Below are 26,992 nucleotides of genomic sequence, written 5' to 3'. Positions count from 1 at the left end.
AGACCCCCATTTCCAAGAGTGTTCTAGTTTTGTCTCCAGCCCAGGAGCTGAGAGAGCACACTCCTTCTTGGTACAGTGTCATCTCATTCGAAAGCAGCTCTGGCCGTGTTTCTGCTGCTCACAGGTCCATAGAAAGAGTACATTCAATACCACTGGCACGTCTCTTGAAAAGCCATAAGAAGGCCAATGCAAGATGCTGTTTCGTAAAGTGACACCGGCTTATCATCATCCATTCCTTCTCCTATCTCACCCCTAGAAAGTGTCCCAGGATATCTCTACCCTCTAGTCATTCTCGGTACCTGCTCTCCGACGTCAGGAGTCAAGAAAGAGCCTCTAGCGGTTGTCTAAGAGCTGCGCCCCAGGGTACCAGTTTCCCCTTCATGATTATCTAACCTGTTCTCCCTCCAAATTCCTTGTCCCAACCCCTCAGCCTCTCCCAGTCTCAGCTGCCCAGTCCACTGCCAGGAACCAAGAATGCCCCTCCCCTTTCCCCCTCCCTGCTCCAGACTGCTTTGTGCCCCCAGGCACATCTCTGGGAGGGTCTCCTCCCCTTCTCCCAGCAAGGTGGCTAACTAGTTCTTGGGCACACAGGCCACACACTCACACCCCGCAGCCACCCACCACAGGCACAGGAGATATATTTACCTGAGTCTCCACTCAGCAGACTGAGCTGTCATCCCAGACTGACTCCTTCCATCAGCTTTGCACGAGTTGCGAGCACTTGCAAGAAGACATGGGGGCCACAGGGCCGTGGGTCCTACTCCAGAAACTTCTCAGATGGTGGCTCGGCGAACAAGACTGGCGCCAGCACTTGGATCAGCTTCACATGCTGCAGCAGAAGAGGTAGGTTCCGGAGGGTACCCAGCCAGCGCACGGGGTCTCAAGTCCTTGTGTACACAACCGTTCCCCTGAGGCAGCACTCAAACTCTGTGTCAGGCTCTTGCCTATTATTTACCCCTTCCAGTCTCGCTGGTATAAAACTCCAGCTGGCCCATGGTAGCGGCAATAGAAAGTATGGTGTTGTCTATATGGAGACCTTGAATACAGACGCAAAAGTAGAAGACAGGTAAATTGGTGGAGAGGCCAAGGCAGAAAAGGTTGCAGGGGGAGTAGGTTTTGTGGGGAAGAGATCAAATCTTCAAGGTTTTGAAGTAGTCTTTGTTTAGAGGACTTGAGGAAAGCTTGATCAAGGAGTTGTCATCAGAAGAATGAAAGCTGATGACCTGGGAAAGGGGGAGGAGAGGTTTAATTGCATGATGCCTGGAGGTGACCAGCTGAGCAAGGCAGCTCAGGTGAGAACGGAGGGCTGAGTTCAGTTCTCCTTTTTAATGTGTCAGGCTTGCCGGAGATCAGGGAGATAACCAAAGGCCTTTAGTCTCGGGTTGCTGACCCATCTCCAGAAAGATCATTGCAGGGATGAGCTCTGAGGTCCAGAAGTCGGAAAAACTGTCCAGGCAAGGGGCCAGAGAGCCTCCCTCAGGTGAGCTCCGGCTCCAGAATGTTTGTGCGACTGGCTTCCCCTTGAGAGTGGGCTGGCAAACAGAATGAACTGAGAGCCGAATGCCTGCTGCAGAAGATTCTTGTGTTTGGCTCAGTTTCCGGTTTGCCGCATCTTGAACGTATTAATGATTGTGAACACGGAGCCTTGCGTTATTTTCCCTACTGAGTTCTGCGAGCACTCCGTTCTTTCGCTGAGCTCCTCCCCAGGTTACGCAATGGGAACTTCGGTTTCTCCGCATTTTGCGCTAGAGTGCACCTAGGATAGTCTTTGAGTTCATTTGGCTTCAGAAATTTTCCTAAGTAAAGGTGCAGGGGGGGGGGGTCAAGGGTTAGGATGGACAGAGTTTTATATCGTAGCCTCGAGACAGAAGGGTTAAACTCTGGAATCCAGCCCTAGCCACTCTGGGCTGGTCAGGGCCACAAGGCTCAACTAGGACCAAGAACTTAGGTGAGTTAGGGCAGGTTCTGACCTCTGACTCTAAGCTCCTCCTGGGAGCATTATGCTTGATAAAACAGTTCTTTAACTACAAAGTTCCTTCTCCCTGGAGACAATGGAAAAAGAGAATCAGGGACTGAGAGACATGAAGAAAAAGTAGCCATCTGTTTGTCTCCTATGCTTTCCCTATGGCCCCCAAATCCCTAGATCCACATTTGCCTTTGGAGCCTAGACTGTGTTGTTTAGAAAGACTGGCTTCGGCTTCATTTCCTACTCCACATATATCCAGGCAAAGTCAAATTCAAAGATTAACCCAGGGGCATTTGTAAGACCATCTCAAGCATCTGAGAGTCCCAGTGCTCATTTCTCTTTGGTTGAAAACAAAGTATCTGGAGTCTTACATCTAAGGTCTAAGTATGGGAGGAAGGTGTGGCCTATGGGCTCCCTGCACACTCTGTTCATAGCTGAAATATGCATTTGAACAACCGTACAAAGGAGTGGTAAGAACTTGGGAGGGGACAAATGCAAGAATCCATGGCACAGCTTCACAGAATCTGTAAAGTCTAAGGCTAGCCCAAGTCCTTTAGTGGCTGGTCACCAACTCCCCTTGGCTACAGAGAGCAAGTCTAACTGACCTGGAAGCGTGGGGAGGTTACAGAAATGCCTCCTCCTTCTCATCTCCTTTCAGGGTTCTGACTTACTTTTGTGGTTTTGAAGAAGTCCATCAGGCCTAAGGTCCTTTTTTTCCCCCCACAAGGATACCCTGAAACTCACTGCACACCCCAGACTCTTGTTCCTCAGGAATAACCCCTTATATTTCATTATCAATTAAGTTATTCATCATTTTTTATTTAGTATGTTTTCATTAAAATATGATTATATCACTTTTTTCTTTCCTTTCCTCCCTCCCTTCTTTCCCATACCCCCCAAATTGATGGATCTTTTTCTTTAATTATTATTGTTTTACACACACACACACAAGCACACACATAACTTGCTGAGTCCACGTTCATTCATTGTGTGTAAGTGATTTCAGGTTAACCAGGTTGTCTTAGACAAGCATTTATGCAGCTCCTCTCTGAGCAATTGGTAATTGCCTGTAGTTCTTTGTCTAGTGGCCGGACTCTGACATTTTCTCTATTCCAAGTTAACATGTCTATCGATACTGCCACTTATCAGGTCTTGTTTATGCAACCGTTTATCGGGGATGCAATTTCACAGCAGACTTTGTGGCCCTCTCTGGTTCCTAGCAATCTTTTCGCCTTTTCTTCTTCTGTGTTTTCGAGTAGGAGTTGTATTGAAGATGTATTCATTGTGGCTTGTATCCCCATGTTCCATTGATCTGTGCACAGTGTCCAGTTGGGCTTTTCTGTGATGGTCTCTATTTGCTGTAAGGAAAATCTTCTTTAATGAGAGTTGAGAGCTGTACTTACATGTGAGTGTAAGGATAATTATTAGAATATTGTTAAGAATCCCACTGACCTAGCACAGTGGTGGTAGTGGACTCTCTTCTAAGATCTATGACCTCACTGGCCCCATGAAGTTGGTTGGCTATTTCTAGCACCAGACATGATTTCTGTCCTGGTAATTGAACCTTAAGTCCAATTAGACAGCTGTGGGTTAATGCAAAGATAGGCGTGTCACGATGGCACCTTTAGGGATACCTTGCTGTGCTGGTCAGTGTTGTGGTTCATAGACGTCACTGCTGGACAGGACTCTTGATTGCTTTTGTCTGTTGGCAACTTGCACAGTCATTTCTGGTAGACCAGGAGGCTTCCAGGTTAAATCCTGCTTGAATAATCTGAGGCCTGTGTCCTAAGTGCAACGTTTTCAACCATATGAAGAACTGTCCTGTCTCTCTAACCACTTACAGCTAACACTCAGGCCACACACGAGCCTTCACTTTCTGGGAGGAATTACAGTGAGAGGAACCACAAAGGAAGTCAGAGTAGCCTTAAAATGAGATCTTGCCTTAGTGTCTTCTCATCCTTTGAAACCAATGAATAACTCAAGAGCAACAAATTGATTTGTTACTGTGTACTGTGAGAGCCGTGACCACCCTAGAGAATGGCTCTGCTTCCTCTGACCATGGCCTCTCTGTGATGATCCCTAATGAACTTCTACTCATCTTCTGCCAGTATTTGGGAGTCTCCACTGCTCCGAGCAGCCAAGGAAAATGATCTGTGCACACTTAAGAAACTTCAGCATGACCAGAACTGTGACTTCCGACAAAGAGGTGAGATCTGAGATAGATGGATGGAGGTGGCTTTGGAAAGGGCTGCTTGGAGAGGCTCCTGATGTGTTTCTGGAGTCAGGAGCCTCTTCCCTGAGAGACTGGCAAATGTTTGGTATTCTTGCCTTGTTTCATTCCAGCTGCCCTGGGGGAGACAGCGCTGCATGTAGCAGCTCTCTATGACAATCTGGAGGCCGCTACGATGTTGATGGAGGCAGCTCCATACCTGGTCACAGAGCCTACACTGTGTGAGCCATTTGTAGGTGAGGCAGCCTTACAGTAGTTCAAACCTGAACCTGATGTGGGTGGGTAGGCTGGGCTAAAATGCATCTGTGTTGGGTGGGCTCAGGGAAAGGGTGGAAGTGCCTCATGAGTTGAGATAAAGACAAGACTCTAGATCGTGGGTTTTAACTTCCATGGTTCCATTTTAGTTGTTCCATATTTCCATATTTCTCTTTAGGTTTCTCAGGGCCCCTCAGACCATAACTCCATAAGTCTCTCTCTCTGTGTGTGTCTCTCTCTCTGTCTCTCCTTTCCCCCTTTCCTTCCCTCTCTCCCTCTCTTTCTCTCTCTCTCTCATTTTCTCTGCAACCTTAGACTGTTCATATGTATAGCATTCCCTCAATAGATGAAGAATAGAGGCACTGACCCAGGAGCCCTAGGTCCCTGGCTACTCTGCAGTCTACAGCAGAAGTTTGTGTGGGGAACCCTCAGGGAACTTCTGTAAATGGCTACGGGGTGTTGTGCCCCAGACAGAACCGTGACACACAGCTCTCTCTCTGGGTCAGGTCAGACTGCACTACACATCGCAATCATGAACCAGAATGTGAACCTGGTCCGAGCCCTGCTTGCCAGAGGGGCCAGTGTCTCTGCCAGAGTTACAGGCTCCGCCTTCCAACGCAGTCCCCACAACCTCATCTACTATGGTGAGATCCAGGGCCAGGCTCAGAGAAAGGGGAGATGGAGAGCTGGGTTGGACAAAAAGAGGTTACGGAGGATCTTTTCCTTCATTCCCTTTTTGGAGAATCTGGGAGGGTATAGTTCTTCTAGGACTTAGAACCAGAGGCCAATTCCCTCTACAACATTCTGTGCTATATTTCCCTGAGGATCTGCCTGGCAAGTGATCCCAAGCCACAAATTGACTTATGGGAGGAGGAGGCAGTTGTTGGGCTGGAGGGCAAAAGTCCTCTTCTGATCCTGCTGTCTCCTGTCTCCTATCTTTTTGTGTCCACAGGAGAGCACCCTTTGTCCTTTGCTGCCTGTGTGGGCAGCGAGGAGATTGTCAGGCTGCTCATTGAGCATGGAGCTGACATCCGGGCTCAGGACTCCCTGGGTAAGAGCTGGGATGAAGAGAAAGTGCTGGATGCTGGGTGTGAGAGGATGGGGGACAGGGAGTGAGTCATCAGGGGACCTGATGCCAACCTCTGTCTTCCCCAGGAAATACTGTGCTGCACATACTAATCTTGCAGCCCAACAAAACCTTTGCCTGCCAGATGTACAACCTGCTGTTGTCCTATGACGGGGGAGACCGCCTGAAGTCCCTGGAACTTGTGCCCAACAACCAGGGACTCACCCCCTTCAAGCTGGCTGGAGTGGAGGGCAACACTGTGGTAAGACCCATGCCCTAAGTTGTCCTTAATGACTTTTCCCTGTCTACCCCATCACTGGTGTAGGTAATTGACTTGGTCCATAGGTAGTCTCTAGACCATCTTCTAACACACTCACCATTCAAATCTTTGCTTTCTCCGCCAGATGTTTCAACACCTGATGCAGAAACGGAAGCACATCCAGTGGTCATGTGGGTCACTAACATCTTCCCTCTATGACATCACAGAGATTGACTCCTGGGGAGAGGAGTTGTCCTTTCTGGAACTTGTGGTTTCCTCCAAGAAGAAAGAGGTATGGATGTCATAATGGTTCCAGAAACTTCATGTGAGAAACACATCTTGAGATATTGCTTGCTTTTTCATCTACTGAGACACTTTGATCCCAAGATACCTTACAGCCTTACATAGATAGAGACCCTGTCTATAGGAGAAAATAGTTTCCATAGGTACAAATATTATCCAACACTCATCTTCTGAGATCACTTTTCCCCTCTGGGCTCTACTCTCTCTGTTTATTTATCTCTTTTTAACCTTTCAGATTAAGAATCTAACTTGGAATCACTTCCCTCTCTCCCTTCATCCCTCCTTCCCTCCTTCTTTACCTTCCTTCCTTTCATCATTTAGCATGTCAAGTACCTGCTGCATCGTCCCGGACAATACACAAGAAACCAAGGGGACAGATGAGGAAAAAACATATATCTTTCTAGCCAACTTCTTTAAATTTGGGTTGTTCTCATAAACTGCAGTTGAATTTGATCTGTTCCATGATGGGGGTGCACACTGTTCACGGGAGCAGCGAAACAGGTGGGAACAATTCGGGCTGGATGTGATGAAACACATCCACAGCCAGATGCAGAGGAGGGAAGATTATAGATGAGGTGAGGAGGCCCCCAAAAACCTAGGAAGAGGCAGATTCAAAACAAAGCCATAGGCAGAAGTATTTTTTTAACCTTTGAGGGTAGAGGGAGGAAGAGTTTCAAGATGTGTCTGACAACCCAGACAGGAAGTTGAAGGAGTCCTCAGAGAAGAAGTGTATCCTTCCCCTCGGCACTCTAGGGGGAGCTGTGTGTCACTAGGAAGAAGGGAAACAAACAAAAAGCCCCAAACAAACAACAAAACCCTGAGTTTTGCATCAAACTTTCCAGGGATGGAACAGCACAAAGACAGTCAGATATAATAGAGTAAATGGACAGAAAGGAAGAGTCTAGAGTGAAGAAAAGGCCTCCATCTTCAGGAACCTATTGATATGGTTCAAACTGAGTTTCTGTTTCTGCTCTATGACAATTTCCTAAGAACCCTTCTAGAACCACAAATCTTGAAAGATTATTCTAACTAATGAGCAGAAGAAAAATTGAAATCTACTTTGTATGGATCTGGAAAATCCTGGAAGCACCTAAAGTTTGAGCACGTTTTCTTAGACGCCTATGGATAATGTAGGTTCTGCAACCACACCCCATACTCTTTGATGTCAATTATTAGCCACCTGCATTCTCCTCTGGATTTTATGTGTCCTGCAGCAGCTACTTTTCTCTAACACCACCTGTCTGGCTCCCACTTTTATTGCTTGCAGTCGTCCATCTGAAGATCAAGATTTTTCTATTTTCTGGCAAAAATAGATTCTGTGGTTGGGGGCTCCTTCAGCTTCCTGCCTGGATTGTTGAGGGTATCTGGAAACAGTCTTTCTTCCTCCCTCCACTCTCAAGGGAAATTTTTTTATTTCCCCAATCTTTTATGTTTTACTTTGAATTTGCCTCTTCCTGGCTTTTCTGATGTCCTATCCCATCCATGTTGTTCTTTCTCTCCGTTGCATCCTGCTGTTTACCTCTCTCAGAGCCGCCATCCCATCTGGCTTATACTATTACCACATCCTGCCCTCTCCTGTACTGCTCTTTGTCAGTCTAACCGTACCTAGTGCAAACTGAACTATTTTCCTGCTTAGAATTCCCAACTTCTTTCTGTTACATTAGGAAAAAAATCAAACCCCCTCTTGTGATGTCTACAGGGTGTCTGCACAGCGACCGTTGTTATTGCTTATTTCTCTCAGGCCATTTCCATCCATGAGTCTCAACAGATGCTCTCCTAGTCCCAAGCATGTCTTACCTGCAAAGGGGCAGTGGCTTCTCAGATCTTCCTTTCGGAGTGACTGCTGCTATTTGTGGAATAACCTTGCCTAAATGTCCCTTCAGTCACACGGCTACTATGCATCTATTGGAGCCTCAGTGCTGCTGTGTGTGCTGTGTTTAGTACAGTGAGCAAGTACTTCTTCAAAGCACTAGTGCAAAACCTAGCACAGAATGGAAATTCCTAGCCGCCTGTGAAAGAAATGAATGACTGGGCAATGTCCTGTCATCTGGATCGCAACTCTACACTCAACTCTGCATCACCATGTCCTCTTTCTGACAGGCTCGCCAGATTCTAGAACAGACCCCAGTGAAGGAGCTGGTGAGCCTGAAGTGGAGGAAGTACGGACAGCCTTACTTCTGCCTCCTGGGTGCTCTCTACATCCTCTACATGATCTGCTTCAGCACATGCTGTGTCTACCGGCCCCTCAAGTTCCGTGACACCAACCGCACATATTCTCGCGATAATACCATCATGGAACAGAAAACATTACAGGTACATCTTCTGCAAAGGGGTGAAAGGGAATGATGGTGTGGTGTAATGGTGTTGGAGACCATGTTGATGCTCTCCAAAAAAGACACTGGCCACAGGACCAGGAAGTTGCCAGCACCTTGTTACTAATGTAGGAGTTAGACAGGAGCTAGGAGGGCACAGATGGAGCCTCAGCAGGAAAAGTGTCCAAGAAGCTACAAAATTCCCCTCTTCTCTCTCTTACACACACACACACACACACACACACACACACACACACTTTTTTAAAAAGTGTTTGGTGTTTCTAACCTTGCATATTTGAGAAATTCCATTTAATTTACCAAGCAGTTCCTCTCTGTAGTGGGTTGTCTAGATCTCTGTTGGAGACTCTATAGAAAGATCTCAGAAGGGGGCAGCAGTTGAGTATGAATCACCTCGACAGGACCTGCCATTTCATGGTGTCCTGAGGAGTTCTGGGAGCTAAAGATGGAAAAATAAAGGTGCAGAATAGATTAAAAATCATGCCAAATAAAGCAAATTCTTCTCTTCCAACAAAATGCATAGATTCTGAAAAGAAGATTTGGAATATGTGGTCAACCAGTAAGAACACCATCTGAGGGGTTTGTCTATGAAACCCTAAAGTTTTTGTGCTGGTGCCCTAAAATAGTCCCCCCCAAAAATAAGGACAGAAGAGAAAGAAAAGAAAGAGCTGTGTAAGCTAAGGAAGCACTGAATGCTGAGGTCACAGTTACACCAGCGGCTCTCAGTCACATGACCCTTTCACAGGGGTCCTGTGTGTCAGATATTTATACTATGATTCATAATAGTAGCAAAATTATAGTTATCAAGTAGCAATGAAATAATGTTATGGTTGGGGTCACCACAACGTGAGGAACTGTATTAAAGGAGCACAGCATTGGATAGGCTGAGGGCCACTGGTCTGTGCAATGACTAGCCATAGGAAGAGTTCAGCACAGATAAGAAAGGGGGTGATTTTGTCTCAAAGAGAAGATAAATTTCATGTAATCAAAAAGCAAAACCTTAAATTTTGGGCTTAGATAAAAGTAGTACACAAACAGGGAGGAGAACCCCAAACTAGGTGAAGATATTCTACCTTTCTTATTTCTAATTTTTTATATTTTCTCTCCTTTTCTATATCTACTTATCTACATATATACACACATATATGTGTGTATACAGAATATATGTATATAAAATAAATGAGTTGCATTTATGTTTTTACTATGTATATTACATCTCAGATATGAAATAAGATATATGTATAATTAACTTGACTTTAATATGCTATATTATGCAACTGTAAAAGTTATTCTGAGAAAGAAGAGAAGAGAGAAGGAAAGACAGACAGACAGAAAGGAGAGAGAGGGAGAGGAAAAGGGAGATTATTTTATCTCAAAACACAAAGTAAATGATGATACTGCCAGAATATCAGAGCTAGATATAGGTGCTCAGAGGAAAATTTCTCCCCATGGCTCCATTTGCGCATGGAAGCTCTTGCCAAATACAAGCAAAGAGATGTTTAAGAAAAAGAGAGCAACACTAATGATAATTAGGAGGTTCAAGCAAGTGACTAGCAATGGGGAAGAAAACATAGCCATGAGCAAACAGAGAAGATAGTATTTCCCATTATCTCTGCCCCTGTGTCCTCCCATATGTTCCCCCAACCTTTGTCTCACACCAATACAGAGATTACACATTGGCAATAACATATGAGGTTCCACCCTACCTGCACTTTGGTGATGCTGAGTAATTAAGTACAACTAAGTCTTACGTGTCTTTCTCATTGGGGCAGTGTGAATTAAGCATAAACATGTTTCTTTGACCTAGGTAGACTAAATTGTGTTTGAAAGATCTTTTCCCTTTACCTCCAGACTAAAAATAGCATTATTATAGCTAAGTGCCCCAGCCGTCCTTCTTTCATTTCTTTTATTCCTTCTTTCTTCCTCCTTAACATCTTTACTCCTTTCTTTTTTGCTTAAGTCAGTCATTCTGAACAAAATAGAAGATCCTTATTAAATATTATTTCCTTGGAAATAGGTTAAGGAGTAAGAAGGTCAAAGATACAGCAATAAGGGATTTAGATAACAATATAAATAAATGAATGGTCCCTGTTCTTTGGTGTTAAATCTTTAAGCCTTGGATCTGAGTTTCTAGAACATTCTGGTTCTAAGTCAGTTTAGATAGGATGAGAATTTATCACCATAATTTGGAATATTTTACTTTCACATCGCATTACTCCTTGAATAATATGAAATTCTCTCTTTTTTCTATTTGTATATTACTTGAAAGCCTCAGAAATACAAAGGTTTAAAAACATGCTCTCTAGACTTGAATTCAATTGTTGACCAATTAGTTACTTTGGGGAACTTTTGCTTAAATAAATGAATACTTAATAGCCAATGACACAAGTCATGCTGGAGACACGGGGCTCTCAGTAACTCTGGGACTCCCTTTGTAGATCTTTTAGGGTCTGTGGAAAACACTGGGCATGAGGACCTTAAAGAACTATTCTAGTTTCATGTGTGGGAATTTATGTGAACAATCAAGTAGCTGCACGCTGGAAATTTGGAATAAAGGGGGAAAATCCTCTGTTTCTGTGAGACAGCATAAAGTGCATAAAAACTGAGCCATGTAAAGGAGGAGCTAATTTAGCTCCACTCAAATGTTGGTGTGTCAGAGTGACCACAGAGTTTTCAAGTAATTGAGAAGTTCAAGGTTTGAGAGCTAGGCTTCTTGGATTTTAATGTGAACTCTGAAATTAAACAGTAGGGTGACTGCTAGTTAATTGTATCACTTTCTAGATGTGTGTCTTGTAAGTAAGACTACACATTACAGGCTTGGGAAGCTAGGAAAAATACAAGTCCTTGTGCTACAAACCAGACCTAAAATTTTAGAACTTAAGAAGTAGAGACCTGGCTTTGGTCTTTTAAAGAAATTCAAGCAACTGATATTCAGGTAGGATTGAGAGCTACCAGACGCCATCCTGGAGGTTTGTTTCTAGCTTTCCAGTCACAGGGTTACTTTGACTTTTGGTGTACTATTTGTCACGAGAACATTGACTAATGCCCACCATTATCACCGAGCACGGTTATGGTTAGGCATGCCCTTTTTCCAGCATTCAAGTGGTTTGCTTGATTTTATACACAAAGCACCTAATCTAGAGTATAGTCTAACTAGAGCTATACAGTAAGATTATATCTATCTATCTATCTATCTATCTATCTATCTATCTATCTATCCCTTTCATCTCCTAGAAAAATTTCTGTCGAGTTCTCTTTTGTTGTTTTTTTTTCTTTTCTTAGGAATATTTCAATACTTCATGAAATAAATAATGCTAAACACTAGTGTGGATACTAGAAACTCAACAACCATCATCTGAGCAAAATACAATGTAGACAGAATTCTTGTTTAAGAATTTGTAGATTGATGTACATTAACAAAATTAGCATATAAATATGTTTTGTTACAAGTTGCTTAGCACTAAAATTTTACCCAGAGTAAGAAAAAGGACACAGTGTTAAGATGGCATATAGCAGCAGCCTGGTTCCTTTGAGGGACAAACAAAGATTATAAAGAATCTTCTGCCCTGAGCTGAGGCCAAAATGAAAAGAGACTTTTAGGCAAGGAGAATGCATATACACCGAGCCTAAGGCAGGGAAATTCTCTTCAGGGTCTAGGAAAAAAAGACTGATCAAAACACAGAGAACTGAGCAAGTTGCCACCGATGAGGCTGTGAAGGCAGATCTTTCCCAGTTTGTGCGGTGTGTTCCTGTACGTATTTGGCGTTAATCTTCACTGTCAAATTTACAGGATGCTTGGAATTTTAAATATGAAAATAACTCAGTCAAAGTAGCCTGCTACTCTCTACACAGGTTATGTAAGCCTCAAACTCTTGGCCATCCTCCTGTCTCTGCCTTCTGAGTGCTATGATTAGAGTCTTGCCCAACCCAGCTGGATAGAATGATGGGCATTAATAAAAATCCTCGTGCCAAATTGTGTACCAGGATAGGAAACAGACTAGAAATGACTAAGACAGACATTATGGGGATACCAATCAGGTGCCTATTATAGTTTACCATGCAAGAGAGAATGGTCAATTTGCATAATGATCTCAGAGGGAGGTGATGAGGAAGAGTTCACATCAGGAGATTTAATGATGGTAAAATCATCATTTCTTTGTGACGAATGTGAACAGTGAGGGGGAGAACAATTTTAGGAGTTATAAATGGTTTTCTATCTATTTTAAATCATTGATTTGACATAGTCAATATGATTATTCCATATGCCCTTCTCTCTGGAACGTTCCAGACAACCCCGGGCACCATAGCCCTATAAAAACCCACCTGATCTCCAATTCTGTACAATTCCTTGTTCAAGGCTCCCAATCAGCTCCCCGTGGAAGAAGCATCCCAATTAAAGCCGAGGGAAGAAAAGAGAAACAGGGAGCCCGGGAGATAAAAATATCCTCTCCCAAGTACTTACTATATGTACCCTGAACACACTCGTCACGCTTTAGAGACCCTGTTAAGCTCACCTGACGTTTCTGGCAGTAAAGCTGGGGTAGGATCATAATGTTTCATTTTTAATAAGCTACAGGTAAAGATGATGTGGCTTTGTAGATTGCCTTTTATACGTCAAAGCATTTTATCATTTGAAGTTCCTCTTACTCATAAAGAAGATGAGCACCATTGAAACAGTGCTGGCTACAAATCTTTGACAAAGACATTTGGTTGGCAAAGGTGGTGTAGGCACTAGTAGACTTCAAGTGCCTATCATCTTAGAACCATGAATTATAACTACAGAAACGGGCAATTTCCTGCTCCCGAGTCATATTCTATCTCCTAGGGTTTTTTTTTTCTTTGTAGATGCATTGCATGTTCCAGACAACCTCTAGGCTTTGAACTAGCTCAGGTCCACCACCCTCACTTTTTATATAGAAATATTGTAAAAGTGAGCATACCCTAAGTGAGGAAAGAAGATCAGATACGGAATACCTCCCACTCCTAGCTTCTGAGCTACTCTCTGATCTCCAGTTTTCATAATCACCACTATTATTTTTATGTAATTAGCCTATGAGATAGAGAGTAAATCATACTTCTTTGGAAATGGGTAATTGGTCTTAGACCAACTTAGAAATCAGTTTTATTCAGTGTTGGAAAATGAGAGAGGCGTTGATCTCAAAACCTTCTCTGCAGTTGCTCAGGTACAAGATTTTACGAAAATGTGTAGTGTGCGGGGCAAGAAGACTATGTGTTGGGTGACGTCTTTCGTGCTACGTGGAGTCTGCATCATCCGGAGCACCCCTCCTTTACTTATTTTCTGATCAAAGTATTGGAATGGATCTTAACCTTCTGGGGCTAATTTCAGTAGTTCTTTAGACACATAGACAGACTGCTTGTTTACAATTTAAAGTTCTCAGGCAATTCCGCAGTTCCACACACTTGAAATGCAGAGCTAAGGACAAATGAAGATGACTGGGTAATGGGCAAAGGGCGAAGGGAAAGGATGTTGGACAGCACTTGCCAGGGTGAGCCAAGATTGTGAGTTCTGGGTCAGACTGGGTTATATAGTGAGATTCTGTGTCAAATGAAAAAGCTAAGTATATCAGAACAAAGTGAAACAAAACGGTGAAGGTGGGGGCCAAACCTTAGGAGGTAAACTAACAAAGGAGTGGGCGCTGTTACGTAATGACTTCCTAGAAGAGAAAAAATTTCCCAATCAACCTTCCTTAGGCAGGGTCATAAACTGAGAGGATGACATTTCCTGGGGAACAGGGTCATGCTCTCCTGAGGCCAGCAGTCCTTACCACTAGATATGGAATACAGAATACAAACAATGAAAACCTGTAGGTCTTCTTAAAGAAAAACAATGAGGGGACCTAAACTCTCCTGAGATCCTGCTTTGCCTTTGGGTTTTGGTAAACACTTGCCTATAAACATTGATTGTCCTGTTCAGGAAGCTTTCTGTTCAATTCAGAAAATCATAGCAATCCTCCACCAACGGTCAGTGGGGCCCTTTGCAGGTCTGATCTGGGGGGAGGTGGGGAGGAATCCAAAGCTTGAGGTAGGATTTTTTTGTACTCTGGGACAGGCAGTACTGCTCACCTTTCCCCACACAGTGCTCTCACAATGCTTTTACTTCACTGCTGCTTCATGCTCTGCTGTACCCTTGCCTGAGTGTTTTACCCGGGACAGTCACTCATTAGGACAAGCTGGTCAATGAGATGCGAGTGACCAGGGATCTGGTTATGGATAACAATTAAATTCCAGGTTATGACAACTCCTAAAATTCCGGTCTGTTAAGAATTCTTAAAATTCGAAGCCATGTGGCTATGACGAAAATTCTGGTTATTTGTAGGAAATACTTACTTTCAGAGGAGTAGAGTGGAGTGTCTTTTAGGTTTCAGATGACCTTGACCAAGGATGCTGGTAGTCTCAGAAGAACTCAGTCAGGTGCCATCTTTTCAATTGGTTTACTTCCAAATAGATTTCTCCGTCCCCACTTACTGATTTATTTCTCTCTTCAGTCTGCAGCTTTCAGGGAAAGCTGTCTCTCTGATGTTTCTGCAGGCCCCCTTCCTTCTTGGCTTTCTTGCTGAATGAATACTTTACCATACTGCTGTAAACCCTGGATAAAAAAATAAGAGTGAAATGCTAATATCCTCAGGGCGCTCAAAGAGATCTGAGCACACAACACTTCAGTGCTCAAGAAGCAGCCTATGAATCAGGGCGACACCAGCTGCCCACAGGGGGCACATGGGAGCTAGCTGCAGAAGGGCTTTAAAGGAGAACCCAGACAAATGTTGCCCTGACCTGAATCCTGAAGCACGAGGAACGGTGTACTAGACAGATGTGGTGTCAGAGGTTTCTTAAGAAAAAAGTACATCGTGCTTTAAGACCTGGTTATCAGGATCCCATTGGTCTATCATCTTCAGTCCACACTCAGCATAAGAACACAAGACCGAGGATAGAACAGTGAGTTTGTAAACCACGTTAGTTAATCTAGGTTTTATATTTGATTCTTCCCTCACAATGAATTTTGATTAAAAGCACAAATACACACAATTTCAAAAATCAAAGGACAGTGCTGTATGTGATGACACACACCTGAAATTTTAGTGTTCAGTGGGTAGAGGCAGAAGGACCACCGTGAACTTGAGGCTAACCTGGTCTACACAATGTGTTCCAGACCAGCCAAGGGTTACCATAATAAGACCTTGTCTCAGGAAAAACAAAAACCAAAACAAACAAAAAGAATCAAATCAAACAAAACATCAGTTGCCTCTTGGCCTATAGCTCTTGGTCTTTCCCCTTCATGTCTCATCTCAGGGTATCAACCAGGTTTTACCCTTTCTCGGAGGAGCACCTTCTTTTAACTCAGTATGTTAATCCTGTCCAGACACTATGTAGCAACTTTCTACTGGGATAAGTATTTAGGGAACACTCTCTTAGTCCATCTGTGCTTTTATCCTAAAGGCACTGGACAGCTAGGAAAGGCATGAAACAGAAGTCACGTGATAATGTTCACATTTCCAAAAGGTGAATCTTGAAACTTGAAGGGGAGTGGACTAGAGAGATGCAGGGTAAAGAAGATGATAGACAGCGGTGTGTTTGCCTGAAGGCATTAGGTCCCAAAAAATGAAAGAGAAGGAAGCACTGTAAGAATGCAGTGGTGCAATGAACAGGGTTGAGACTGAGTGGCTGTGCTAACTTAAACACGGTTTACTATACACGACCTTGATCCCCGAGCCTTTCCTTGAAGAACAACACATCTAAAGAACTGTGAATTAACTGTTCTATTGAAGCACAATGTCTTGAGAACAATTCCTAAAGAATAAAATTCTAAAGCTTAAAAAGGTAAATTCATTATTTGTTTAGGCTTAGTTCTAGGGAAGCTTAGGATAGTTGATTAAGAGAGGCAGTATCTTCCTGAGACAGCAAGGATGTGTCAATGAAATCCAAGGTCTCTGCATCTTTAAAAAAAAAAATGACCCATTTTCTTAACGCTGTAACAATAACTATTCTAAACAAAAAGAAATTTGTCAGTATGAGACACTACAATCAAGGGCCTGAAACCGTTATTACTATGACATATTTCACACGCACACACACACACACGCACGCACACACACACACACACACACACACACAGAAAATAGGGGTTTTTTTTAAAGACAAAAAACCCCACTTTTTTGTTTACTGGTATTGAAGAACAGAAAGAAGTAAGCTCACAGAAGACCCCATACTCCACAGCCTGATTTAAGGGAGGGGTCATATATAATACCTGCATCAAAATACTCGAGCAAAAGCGTACAGTTTCTGAATGCCTGTCTGACTGGTGGATCTGTGCGGGGTAACGCCTACATGTAAAGGAATCCGCAGAACAGGAAGAGAAGGGCTGATGGAGTTGGGTGGGGAGCCTAGCAAGAGAGATTGGTTATGGTTTGCCTACAAGTTCCCTATTTTTTATCTAAAGCATAGGTGCTGTCCTTGCTTCCCTGGCCTCTAGGGGCACTCTGATTGTCACAGAGTCATAAGTGCTGTCATTGCTTCCCTGGCCTCTAGGGGCACTCTGATCGTCACAGAGTTTTCTAGGCCATCTTCTATCTTCTGCTCCCCTCCTTTCCAAACAAGGTCTACCTTTGTCCAGGTCGGACTCAAATATGTCAGTTACATGTTCAAACAATGGGCTTGAACTCCCGACTCTCTTGAATCCACCTCTCAGTTGCTGGGATTTGGCCTTTAACTCACAATCTTTCTACCTCAAGATCTGGGCTGCTGGGATTACAAACTTTTACTACCAGACTTTGCTCAGTTTCTCTTCTTAACTGAAACAAACAAGAAAAGGTTGATGGCATTGTCTGGAACAGTGGTTCTGAAACTGTGGGTCACAACCCCTTTGAGGGGATCAAATGACCCTTTCTCAGGGATCACATAAGACCTTGGTACATCCTGCAGATCAGATATTTACATTTCAATTCATAGTAGTAGCAAAGTTACAGTTATGAAGTAGCAAAGAAAATAATTTTATGGTTGGGGGTCCTCACAACGTGAGGCACTATATTAAAGGTCATAGCTTTAAAAAGAATGAGAACCTCTGATCTTGAGTCATTCACCAAGATATAAAGTTTTAAAAAGACATTTGACAATTTTGTTCAAAATCAGATTCACTTGTCTAATTTCTGCATTTAAAGTTATTTCTAAAGTTAATGTGTTTACTATTTATTTTTCCACTTACCTACACGGTCTAAAAATGATTTGGCATGCTTTACAGAAAGATAGCTATGATCGAGGAGATCAATAATAAAAGGACACAGTCTGTGAACTGAATTTCAGTGGAGAAGGAAGAGAGCTCATAGAACTGCAAGGACTGAGGATAAAATAAACAAAGAAAACAAATAACCAGCAAGCAATGAACTCTGGAGCAGCCCCAGAGGTGCTCTAATTTGCTGGACTTAGATATATAATTCTATGTTAGATTATATATATAATATATATTACATATATACTATATGTATATATACAATATATACTTTATATATATGAAAGGGCATATATTCTTGTCTATATATGACTTTTTTCCCCAAAAAGCAGTCCAAAAAATTCCTTGTATTCTTGAGTGAGGTCATGACTTCTCAGTAGGTAAGGGTCATGGATGAAGCATTTCATCATCAAATCTGCAGGTCGTTGAAATAGGTTTGCCTTCATCCCACCTTGACCCCAGAAACACCTTGACTTCTCAGGATAATCAGGGCCTTTCCAGAAAACTAAAATCCATATGTAGCCCTATTTCTATTCTATTCTGTATTACCAAATCAGTGAAACTACAATAAATATTTCTAGGGCTTTTTATGGTTTAAAGTGTACTCCAAAGGCACTCCACCTATGTGACCTTCACATTATCTGCAGTAGGTAAAGCAGTAGAGTTTCCATCTTCCGGATGAGAAGCCATGAGTTCAAACATCTTCACTGTTGCAAGGCCTCATTAGATTTACCAAGTTTGGGACCCATAATGGCCCCTGAATTCAGAAATAAGCTTATGATGTCTTAAAAGTGGGTGTGAGCCACAGTGAAGTTGGAGCAATTGGATTCTTTCCACGGCAGAAGCCATCATCCCTATCTTCTATGCTCACTTACTCACTTGGCATGCATTGTTGTTTTGTCTGTTTTAATTTTGTCATTAGACAAGGTTTCTAATGCAGCCCAAGCTGGCCTTGCCTTCGTGTTCTGTTGTTCTATCTCAGTCTCTTGAATGCTGGAACTGCAGGTATTTACTACCATGGCCAGTATTCCACTTGGTCATTTTGGTGATTTGAAAGGTTCTCTTAGCTGCTAGATGCATTATGATTTCCAAATCATAACTCACAACACATATAAAGGAGGAAGCATTGCCATGGAATAAACCTAGTCATTAGCATATAACATTATAAGAAAATCTTGGACATGTAATCTCATGTCCTGGTCACAAAATTAGAGTGGAAGTTACAATAGGGTGGAGGTGATAGTGATAGAAAGAGCTCTTCCTTTTCTTGGTCACATCTTGATAGCTTTAGATAGTAGGCCAAAGGTTACAACTCTTTACATTAGGAAATGTTTCTTGTCCTGATTACCTTCCATAGGAAGCATATGTGACTTACCAAGATAATATACGGCTGGTCGGGGAGCTGGTGACAGTCACTGGGGCTGTGGTTATTCTGCTTCTAGAGGTGAGTATCTGGGGAGTCTGGAATAAAAGCAATCCACCTTGGTCCCATGTTGAATTGCATTCTGTATTTTCTTTTTGCTTTATCATCTTTCCCTAGATCCCAGACATCGTCAGAGTCGGCGCCTCTCGCTACTTTGGACAGACAATTCTCGGGGGGCCATTCCATGTCATCATGTGAGTGTCTTCTTTTTTCAGACCCTGTCTCCACTTACTAGAATTTTCCAGGTCTCCAGTTCACTTGCTGAGGTCTATATATAAGAGATTTCTGCCCAGTGAATTTGCATCTTTGGATTTATGTTTTAGCTGTTAAGACTTAGCTTAATGAATGTGTAGGTGCTAGCTAAGTCACCATCATGTTGCAGTAGATTCAAAATATTCCCAGCTCATACCTCACTTTTTGATTTCTGTTCTTACTGCAGCATTACCTATGCCTCCCTTGTGCTGGTGACCATGGTGATGAGGCTGACCAGTATGAATGGGGAGGCGGTGCCCATATCCATGGCCCTGGTGCTGGGCTGGTGTAGTGTCATGTACTTTGCCCGTGGATTCCAGATGCTGGGCCCCTTCACAATCATGATTCAGAAGGTCAGTGCTTTACCAAACCTTGCTCTGATTAGGATACAGGACCTTCGTTCACAGATGGAAGGGTGGGGAAAGCTGCAAAGAAAAATGCTGCTCAGAGCCTAGCTGGAGGCAGCACCGGGACACTCAGGTCTGCTGGCAACAGCTGCTCAGAGGCATGGAGAAAGAGTCTCTCCAACTTTCTTCTTTGCTTCCTGTAGATGATTTTTGGAGACCTACTGCGCTTCTGCTGGCTGATGGCGATGGTCATCCTAGGATTTGCCTCAGGTAAGAGCACTGCTTCTAGACTGTGAGATGCAGATCTTCTCAGTTCTCACTGTCACTTGGCTTCATTGCCGTTGCTTCCTATTGGAGTGGGTCTAAAAACATAACTTTGTCCATTGAAAGGGACCACCCAGGTTGGTTGGCCTGGAAGGTGGACTCATACATTCTGAGCCATCAAGATTCAAGTCAGCTAACTGAGCCACAAGCCCCTTCAAAGACTATTGGAGGGACATCGGACACTGAAGAGTTGTAGCTATTTTAAATATTATCAGGGAAATATGAGCAATGTCACATTGAACTTTGCTATATTTATAGTGCAGGAGAAGAGATAAAAGTCATGCTATAAAACAGAAAGTTCCCTCCTTCAATATGTAGTCATATAAGAGATGAAGGAAAGGAGTGAAGCTGAGCAGACACACACATGCATTTGTCTCTCTCTCTGCTCTTGACTGGATGTGATGTGAGCAGCTGTTTCGAGTTCCTGCCTTGGCTTACCCACACTGATGGAAGGTAACCTGGGATTCTCAGTCAAATAAAATCTAGCTCCCCTAAAAAAAATATATGAAGAAAAGGAAAAGGTTGTAAAAAGAAAGTACATAATAAGAGTTTGGAGAGCCTGAGACATGGGAGAGAATGGAGACAGAGAAGAGCTGTGACGAGAGGCTGAGAGAATGAGGACATACAGGTTCAGTAGGGAGTACCAACAAGCAGAGGAGGTGCAGAACAGGAAGAAAAGGCCACCAGAGAGAATAGAGGGAGCATTGGCAGGCACAAGAAAGTTCATATTCACAGGAAGAAGGCCCAGGTTTGATTCATGAAAAACTTGCGATTCTGACTCAGTCTTCTGTGTCTCTAACTGGTTACCCATGAGAAGAGGGTGCACAGGAAAAATGATCTCTGAAGAACCATGCCCCCTCATCGCTACAGAACCCTATCACTATCGCTAGAGAATGCTCTGTTCAATGAAGTTTTCCACAAAATGATAGATAAGAGAATGAATAGACATACGCACACACACGCGCGCACACACACACACACACACACACACACACACACACACACACCTAACTTAAGTGTGAAAGGACTTATCTGTATAGAGTATTCTATAGTGTATTATATCCTGTGAGGCCTGGTGTAAGTTTTCTTCCTTGTCTGTACCCCAAATTTCCTTACCCATAGGTAGACTATGATTAAAACAGCAGTTGATTCCTAAGGATGTCCTATACCTCTGTTCCTCCAAATGGTCATTCTGCACTTGTGGTTTTTCTGAAGGAAGCGTATATTTCATACAGACTCTTTTATATGCTCTTGGAATCACCTTGCCACACACCTCTGTATCCCATTCAGAAAAGACGTCATTTAAAGGACCTCAGGGTGTTGTAAGGACCCAGAACTGCCTGCCATGAGGTAGGCTGCACATCAATGAGACAGCTTCTCCATGATGGTCAAAGCTCACCTAGCAAATCTCAGAGAAATGGGTGGCTGTCTGGAAGTCAAAAGAGCCTAAAAAGAGCTCTCCCTTTAGCCTTATCGCATGATCTGTTCTTTGGTATTATTGGAGATTCAATACATTCTTTTAATAACTTACCTTTCAAATATTTGGTTTTCCAAAAGATAATAATCTGCTAGGCAATTTATGCACATATGTACACATACAATTCTTTTTGATGAATGGTTGAATGTTATCATGACCCAGAACAGTGAACTTAGTCAAGAGTCTTAAGTTTAACAGTTCTAAGGTACCTGTATTGTGGATGCATACTGGTATGTACTTGTGTGTAACTGTGTGTAAACTGATGGAGATATATATATATATATATATATATATATATATATATATATATATATATATATATATATATATATATATATATATATCAGAAGCAGAACTAATGGGAACCAAGACCATACTTATTGTGACAATTTCCTTTCCCACCTGCCTCTTCCTGGGCGGAGCAGCCTTCTATATCATTTTCCAGACAGAGGATCCAGACAACCTGGGGGAATTCTCCAACTACCCCACAGCACTCTTAAGCACCTTTGAGCTCTTCCTCACCATCATTGACGGCCCTGCCAATTACAGTGTGGATCTACCCTTCATGTACAGCCTCACCTATTCTGCTTTCGCCATCATTGCCACACTGCTCATGCTCAACTTGTTCATTGCCATGATGGGTGACACCCATTGGCGAGTGGCCCAGGAAAGGGATGAGCTCTGGAGGGCACAGGTGAGTCTACTGCTGTTGGTCTCACAAAGGGGCAGGGACGGGAGTGAAACATTGCAGTAAGCGGTGTTTATTGTGAACCACTCTTAGTGGAGTCCCAGAACAGCCCCAGAAGGCTAACATCTCCATTCCATTTGTATAACCCTGAAGTACCTGTAGAAGGATGGAGGGGACAGAAGAATGATAGAATGGAGGATATAATCATGGAGTTGGTCTATTTATTACAGGTAAAAAGTGGATTCAGGAGTCTTCGAATCCACAGAGAGCAAGAATATTTTGTTTTGTTTTTATATAATGCAGTTCTTAAATTTAGACCTCCTCTTCTATTAGAGTCTATAAATCCCCAAATCCCTATTTTATCTTTTCTTTGTAGCACAATAAGCTAATCAAATACCAGAGTTAGAAGCTATGTGTTCCAAAGATCACTAAGTAATTGAGCTGCTTCTCCACATAATTATATATCAGTGTGAGAATGCAGTCAGTATATTCTTTAGTCTAATCATGACCTTATTATTTTGTATATTTGAGTAAAGTTTCAGAGAATAGGAGTTTTTCATATTGTGAAAAGTTTATTATTAGAAGCATCCACATTGTGGTGAACTAAAACCCTTGTTGCTATTACTCCACTCTTCAACTTCAGACTGTTTCCTCCTATGTATTAGAGAGCACATATCTTTCCACATAAGTACTATATAAATATTTGAATAGAACCAATGTTTACCCTTCACATAATTGCATGGTTGGTATGTAGCAATAGTCCTCAAAAGCCTGTTATATGTAGGGAAGTGTCTAGGAGCTGGCACACACGCACAGACATCACAGACATAATAGGTCCTCCAACTGAAGCGCCAAGCTATGGAACAGACAAACACTAAGTAAATCACTTCACGGGCGGCAGAAAACTCAAAGAAGTAAAATTGCTGCAGAGAAGTACATCAGGCTAAGAAGAGAGGCAACTGAGAAATTGAAGCAGAATGTTAAGAAATGCTTGTATTGGGGAGAAATATTTAAGACTGCCAGTAAAGGTGGGTAGGACTAGCTAGCTGAGGAGAATAGTGGAAAGGGTACAAGTCAGGGCTTATATCAATGAGAGAGCATGACCACAAAGAGAAATAAACCAAACTCAAACAGGATCTTTTTTTAAAGAACTGGAGATGGATGAGCTGATCCTCATAACTGGGAAGTTTAAAATACCAAACTAGATTTGGACATATGTCTAGAATTCAGTTTCTACCTTACACAACCCATCAGTTTTCTGTTCTATCCATTCAGCCTGAATCTCTTTTCTAGGATAAATCACACCATGTTGACAGCTTCTAAGAAGTTGAAGCACCTGAGGGAATGGGGTTGGGTATAAACTTCTTAAAGGTCCCATTCAAATTGCGTCCACTGACTCTTTGACATTGTACAACAATGCAGGCTTTAAAAGAAAGTCTTTGGCTGGAGATGTAGCTGGGTAGTGGCTTTGCTTGCCCAGTGTTTTAGTTAGGGTCTCTATTGCTATGAAGAGACATCATGACCGTGGCAACTCTTATAAAGGAAAAGCATTTCAATGGGGTGACTTATGATTTCAGTGGTTTAGTCCAGTTTCATCAGGGTGTGGCATGGTGGTGTGCAGGCAGACGTGGTGCTGGGAAGGAACAGACAGTCCTTCATCTTGACCTACCGGCAACAGGAAGTGATCTGAATGTCTTACTAAGTGAAGCTTGAGCAAAGGAAACCAAGAAGTCCCACACAATGACACACTTCTTCCAACAAGGCCACATCCACTCCAGCAAGGCCATATCTCCTAATGAAGTCACTCCTTATGAACTTATAGGGGCTGGTTACATTCAAACCATCACATCTAGCATGTCCAAGGCTGGGGGTTGAGTTCTCAACACTTCAAAAGATAAAATGAAAAACATACTTGACCACAGACAATCCATTCTGATTTCCATGGAATTGCAACAAAGATTAGTGAAAGGCTTATTTTTGAACTTAAGACACGGTCTAGTGCTGGATAGTGGAGGCAGTAGTGGAAGGAAGAAGGTGAGGTCCCCTTTTCTCTAGTCTGTTAGGAAGAACCAACTAACTGTGCAGCCCCATCTACTCTGCCTAGTTATCTGAAAGTGGTTAGCTCATACTCTAGATGAACAAGATACACTCTGTTGCAAGAGTAAAAAAAGTCAAGAGAAGGGTAAATAAAGAAGAAGCTCGAGCATTCATTTCAGAGGAAAGAAGAATAGCTACCTAGAGGAGAACAAAATGATTGCCAAGCAGGTGGGAGAGAACCTAGTACAACTCAGGGATCAAGAGAAGGTGATGAAGGAGAGCAGAAAGACATGCCACAGAGAGCTGGCTATTTTAGGGATTGATAGCTCCTCGTATCAATAATCTCCTGTTGCCAACGCTGATAACGCTAGAGCAGTTCTTATTATGGAAGAGACACTATTTACTGTCAATAACTGTAAAATGGAGTCAGTTTCCCAGCTGGTTGTACAATTGGCTACACTGAGTTCACAATCAGCTACAACCCTTGAATTTTTGTTACATGACTGAGTTCAACTACTTCAGTGTAAGGGAAACCCTTGGCATCTTGTTCTGTTAATTTTTTGTGTTGTTGGCTTTAGAATAGCATTCAGGTTTGGTGAAATCATTCTCTATTGCTTTTGTCACTCCACATAGTACACATCCCTCCCAGCTTTGCGTCACAGGCACATTTGATAAGCCTGGTGCCTGTTTCATCTAGCTAGCTAATGAGGGCAGGACAAAGGACAGAGTATGGGACATACTACTAGGAACTTGCTTGCCAAGAACACAGACATTAATCAAACATTTTCCTTCTTATGATATGGATTTTTAATTTGTTAGCAAGTCCCTGAACTGGAGCCTCCTTGTTTCATTTCTGACATCATACAGCTTCTATTTAGTCATTTAAGTCAATGTCCCTGGTCTGTAGTTTTCCTATGAAAGGTGAGAAGGAAATCACATTAGTTTTGAATGACTCACCTTCTCTAAATATGAATAATAGTATTGAACTCATTGTTCTATTTAAAAATATCTTCTGTCCTGGTTTGATGAGACAGCCAGGTTAGCATGGTTCTGAGACAAGCTTAGATATGGATGAACTGTAGCCCTTACCACTGGCCTCCAGGGTCTTCTTTGAGGAAATTGGTTTTTGTTTCTTTTTTTTTTTTTTGGTGGCCTTGCTGCCTCTCTGTCTCTTGTGCCTTTTTCTGAGACATTTTTGCTACCTCATCTCCTTCCAGGTTGTGGCCACCACAGTGATGCTGGAGAGGAAAATGCCTCGCTTCCTGTGGCCTCGATCTGGTATCTGCGGTTGCGAGTATGGGCTTGGAGAACGCTGGTTCCTACGGTGAGTGACAGTGTGTGTGTGTGTGTGTAAAACTTGCAGGTGGATTCTCTGAGATGGAGAGCCACCAGGAAATGTCATAGGATTGCAATAGTCTGTTGTTGGGAGAGAGAGGGGGGGGGTGAAGTGTTGGGTGGGGGGTGAAGGGGTTAGAAAACAAGAGCCAGCTGGTGTTTACTACAGGGCAGTGGTGTGTGAAACGGTGTGCACACAGACAAGTAAATGCTCAGGTGTGGGTATGGGCTGTCCATTTGTTTTGCTTGCGTTTACTCAGTACATCATTTTCCCTTATTTTCAATATACTGTGGCTTTGACTCTAGCTTCTTTCTCCATATACAACCCCTTTTCTCCTGACCTGGGTCTCCTCTCCTCTCACAGGTACCCCTTGACCTGGATACTGTAAACCTCATGACACTCAGATCTCTAAGTTTTTTTCCTCTGTCTTGTTACCACATACAGCACAGCCTGTCTTCCATTACTTTCACCTCATTCCCCTCCGGCCTAGATGTTCTCCTTGCTTCTCTCCTGCTCCTCCTTTTACTTCCTGATATGTCCTCTCTTCCACATTCACCTCTGCTTCTCTCTATGACCCGCCTTCCCCACCGCCCATGAGTCCTTTCTGTTTCCTCGCAGGGTTGAGTCTCACCATGACCAGAATCCTTATCGAGTACTTCGCTATGTGGAAGCTTTCAAATCTTCAGACAAGGAGGACGTGCAGGAGCAGCTATCTGAGAAGCAGCCTTCTGGGACTGAGATTGGTACTTTAGCTAGAGGCTCTGTGGTCCTCCAAACACCTCCTCTTTCCAGGACTACATCCCTGAGCAGCACTAGCCACCGTGGCTGGGAAATTCTCCGTCGGAAATCTCTGGGACATTTGAATCTTGGACTAGACCTTGGTGAGGGGGATGGAGAGGAGATCTACCATTTCTAAAGAGTACCCTGTTACTTTAGATGTAACCCTATGTAGATCAAGGTGTGGAAAGGGAGAAAGGGTTGGGAGGAAGAGGGACAGAAAAAGGGAGATAGCTGTTTCAAGAATCTGACATATATGGTTGTGAATTGTGAGAGGGTATATATAGACTTAAAGAATTAAGGGACAATATATAACCCTTCACATCTCAGCATTTGTAGAGATGGGCAATGGGCATCAATTGTTGCATATACCTTATGGGTTCCTCGAAAGCTCATATCTTGAGAAACTGGCAGCTGAGGACATGAGATGGGGACATTGACATCTTTGATTGACATCTGGACAATCTTTCTTATGCCTTGAACAGAAGACAGAAACCAGTAAGTCATTAGACTTGCTTGTTTCCACAAAACTCAATGTGAAAAGACCATCATGACACCGAAGTCCTTTCTATTTCTTTACCCTCGTTGAGACTTTCCTTCCAACTAACAACCAGATCCAGAGTAGAAAACTACAAGAAAAAAAATTCTTTGTCCTGTTGCCTTTAATTTCTCTATTATGTC

The 26,992-nt window shown here is 42.9% G+C and overlaps 1 protein-coding gene and 1 long non-coding RNA gene across 2 annotated transcripts; one reads left to right on the top strand and one right to left on the bottom strand.

Annotated features, from left to right (window-relative positions):
• The first annotated feature begins 733 nt into the window (after window positions 1-733).
• Window positions 734-26,450, top strand: Trpv5 (transient receptor potential cation channel subfamily V member 5). The gene is made up of 15 exons (XM_075953479.1): window positions 734-843; window positions 4,075-4,172; window positions 4,310-4,432; window positions 4,958-5,095; window positions 5,404-5,502; window positions 5,607-5,779; window positions 5,922-6,068; window positions 8,180-8,392; window positions 19,008-19,094; window positions 19,191-19,267; window positions 19,513-19,678; window positions 19,876-19,942; window positions 21,899-22,167; window positions 25,416-25,522; window positions 26,153-26,450. The coding sequence occupies exons 1-15, from the start codon at window positions 734-736 to the stop codon at window positions 26,448-26,450; spliced, it is 2,172 nt and encodes a 723-aa protein (XP_075809594.1).
• On the bottom strand, window positions 8,769-26,771 carry LOC142838150 (uncharacterized). Its single transcript, XR_012908516.1, has 3 exons — window positions 26,684-26,771; window positions 14,758-15,016; window positions 8,769-8,848 (listed from the first exon to the last, which is right to left on the bottom strand). It is a non-coding gene; the product is annotated as an uncharacterized LOC142838150 (long non-coding RNA).
• Between the last annotated feature and the right edge of the window lie 221 nt (window positions 26,772-26,992).

Source organism: Microtus pennsylvanicus, chromosome 19 (assembly GCF_037038515.1).
Source record: "Microtus pennsylvanicus isolate mMicPen1 chromosome 19, mMicPen1.hap1, whole genome shotgun sequence".
Lineage (NCBI taxonomy): Eukaryota > Metazoa > Chordata > Mammalia > Rodentia > Cricetidae > Microtus > Microtus pennsylvanicus.
This window is presented reverse-complemented; position numbering and strand designations above follow the sequence as displayed.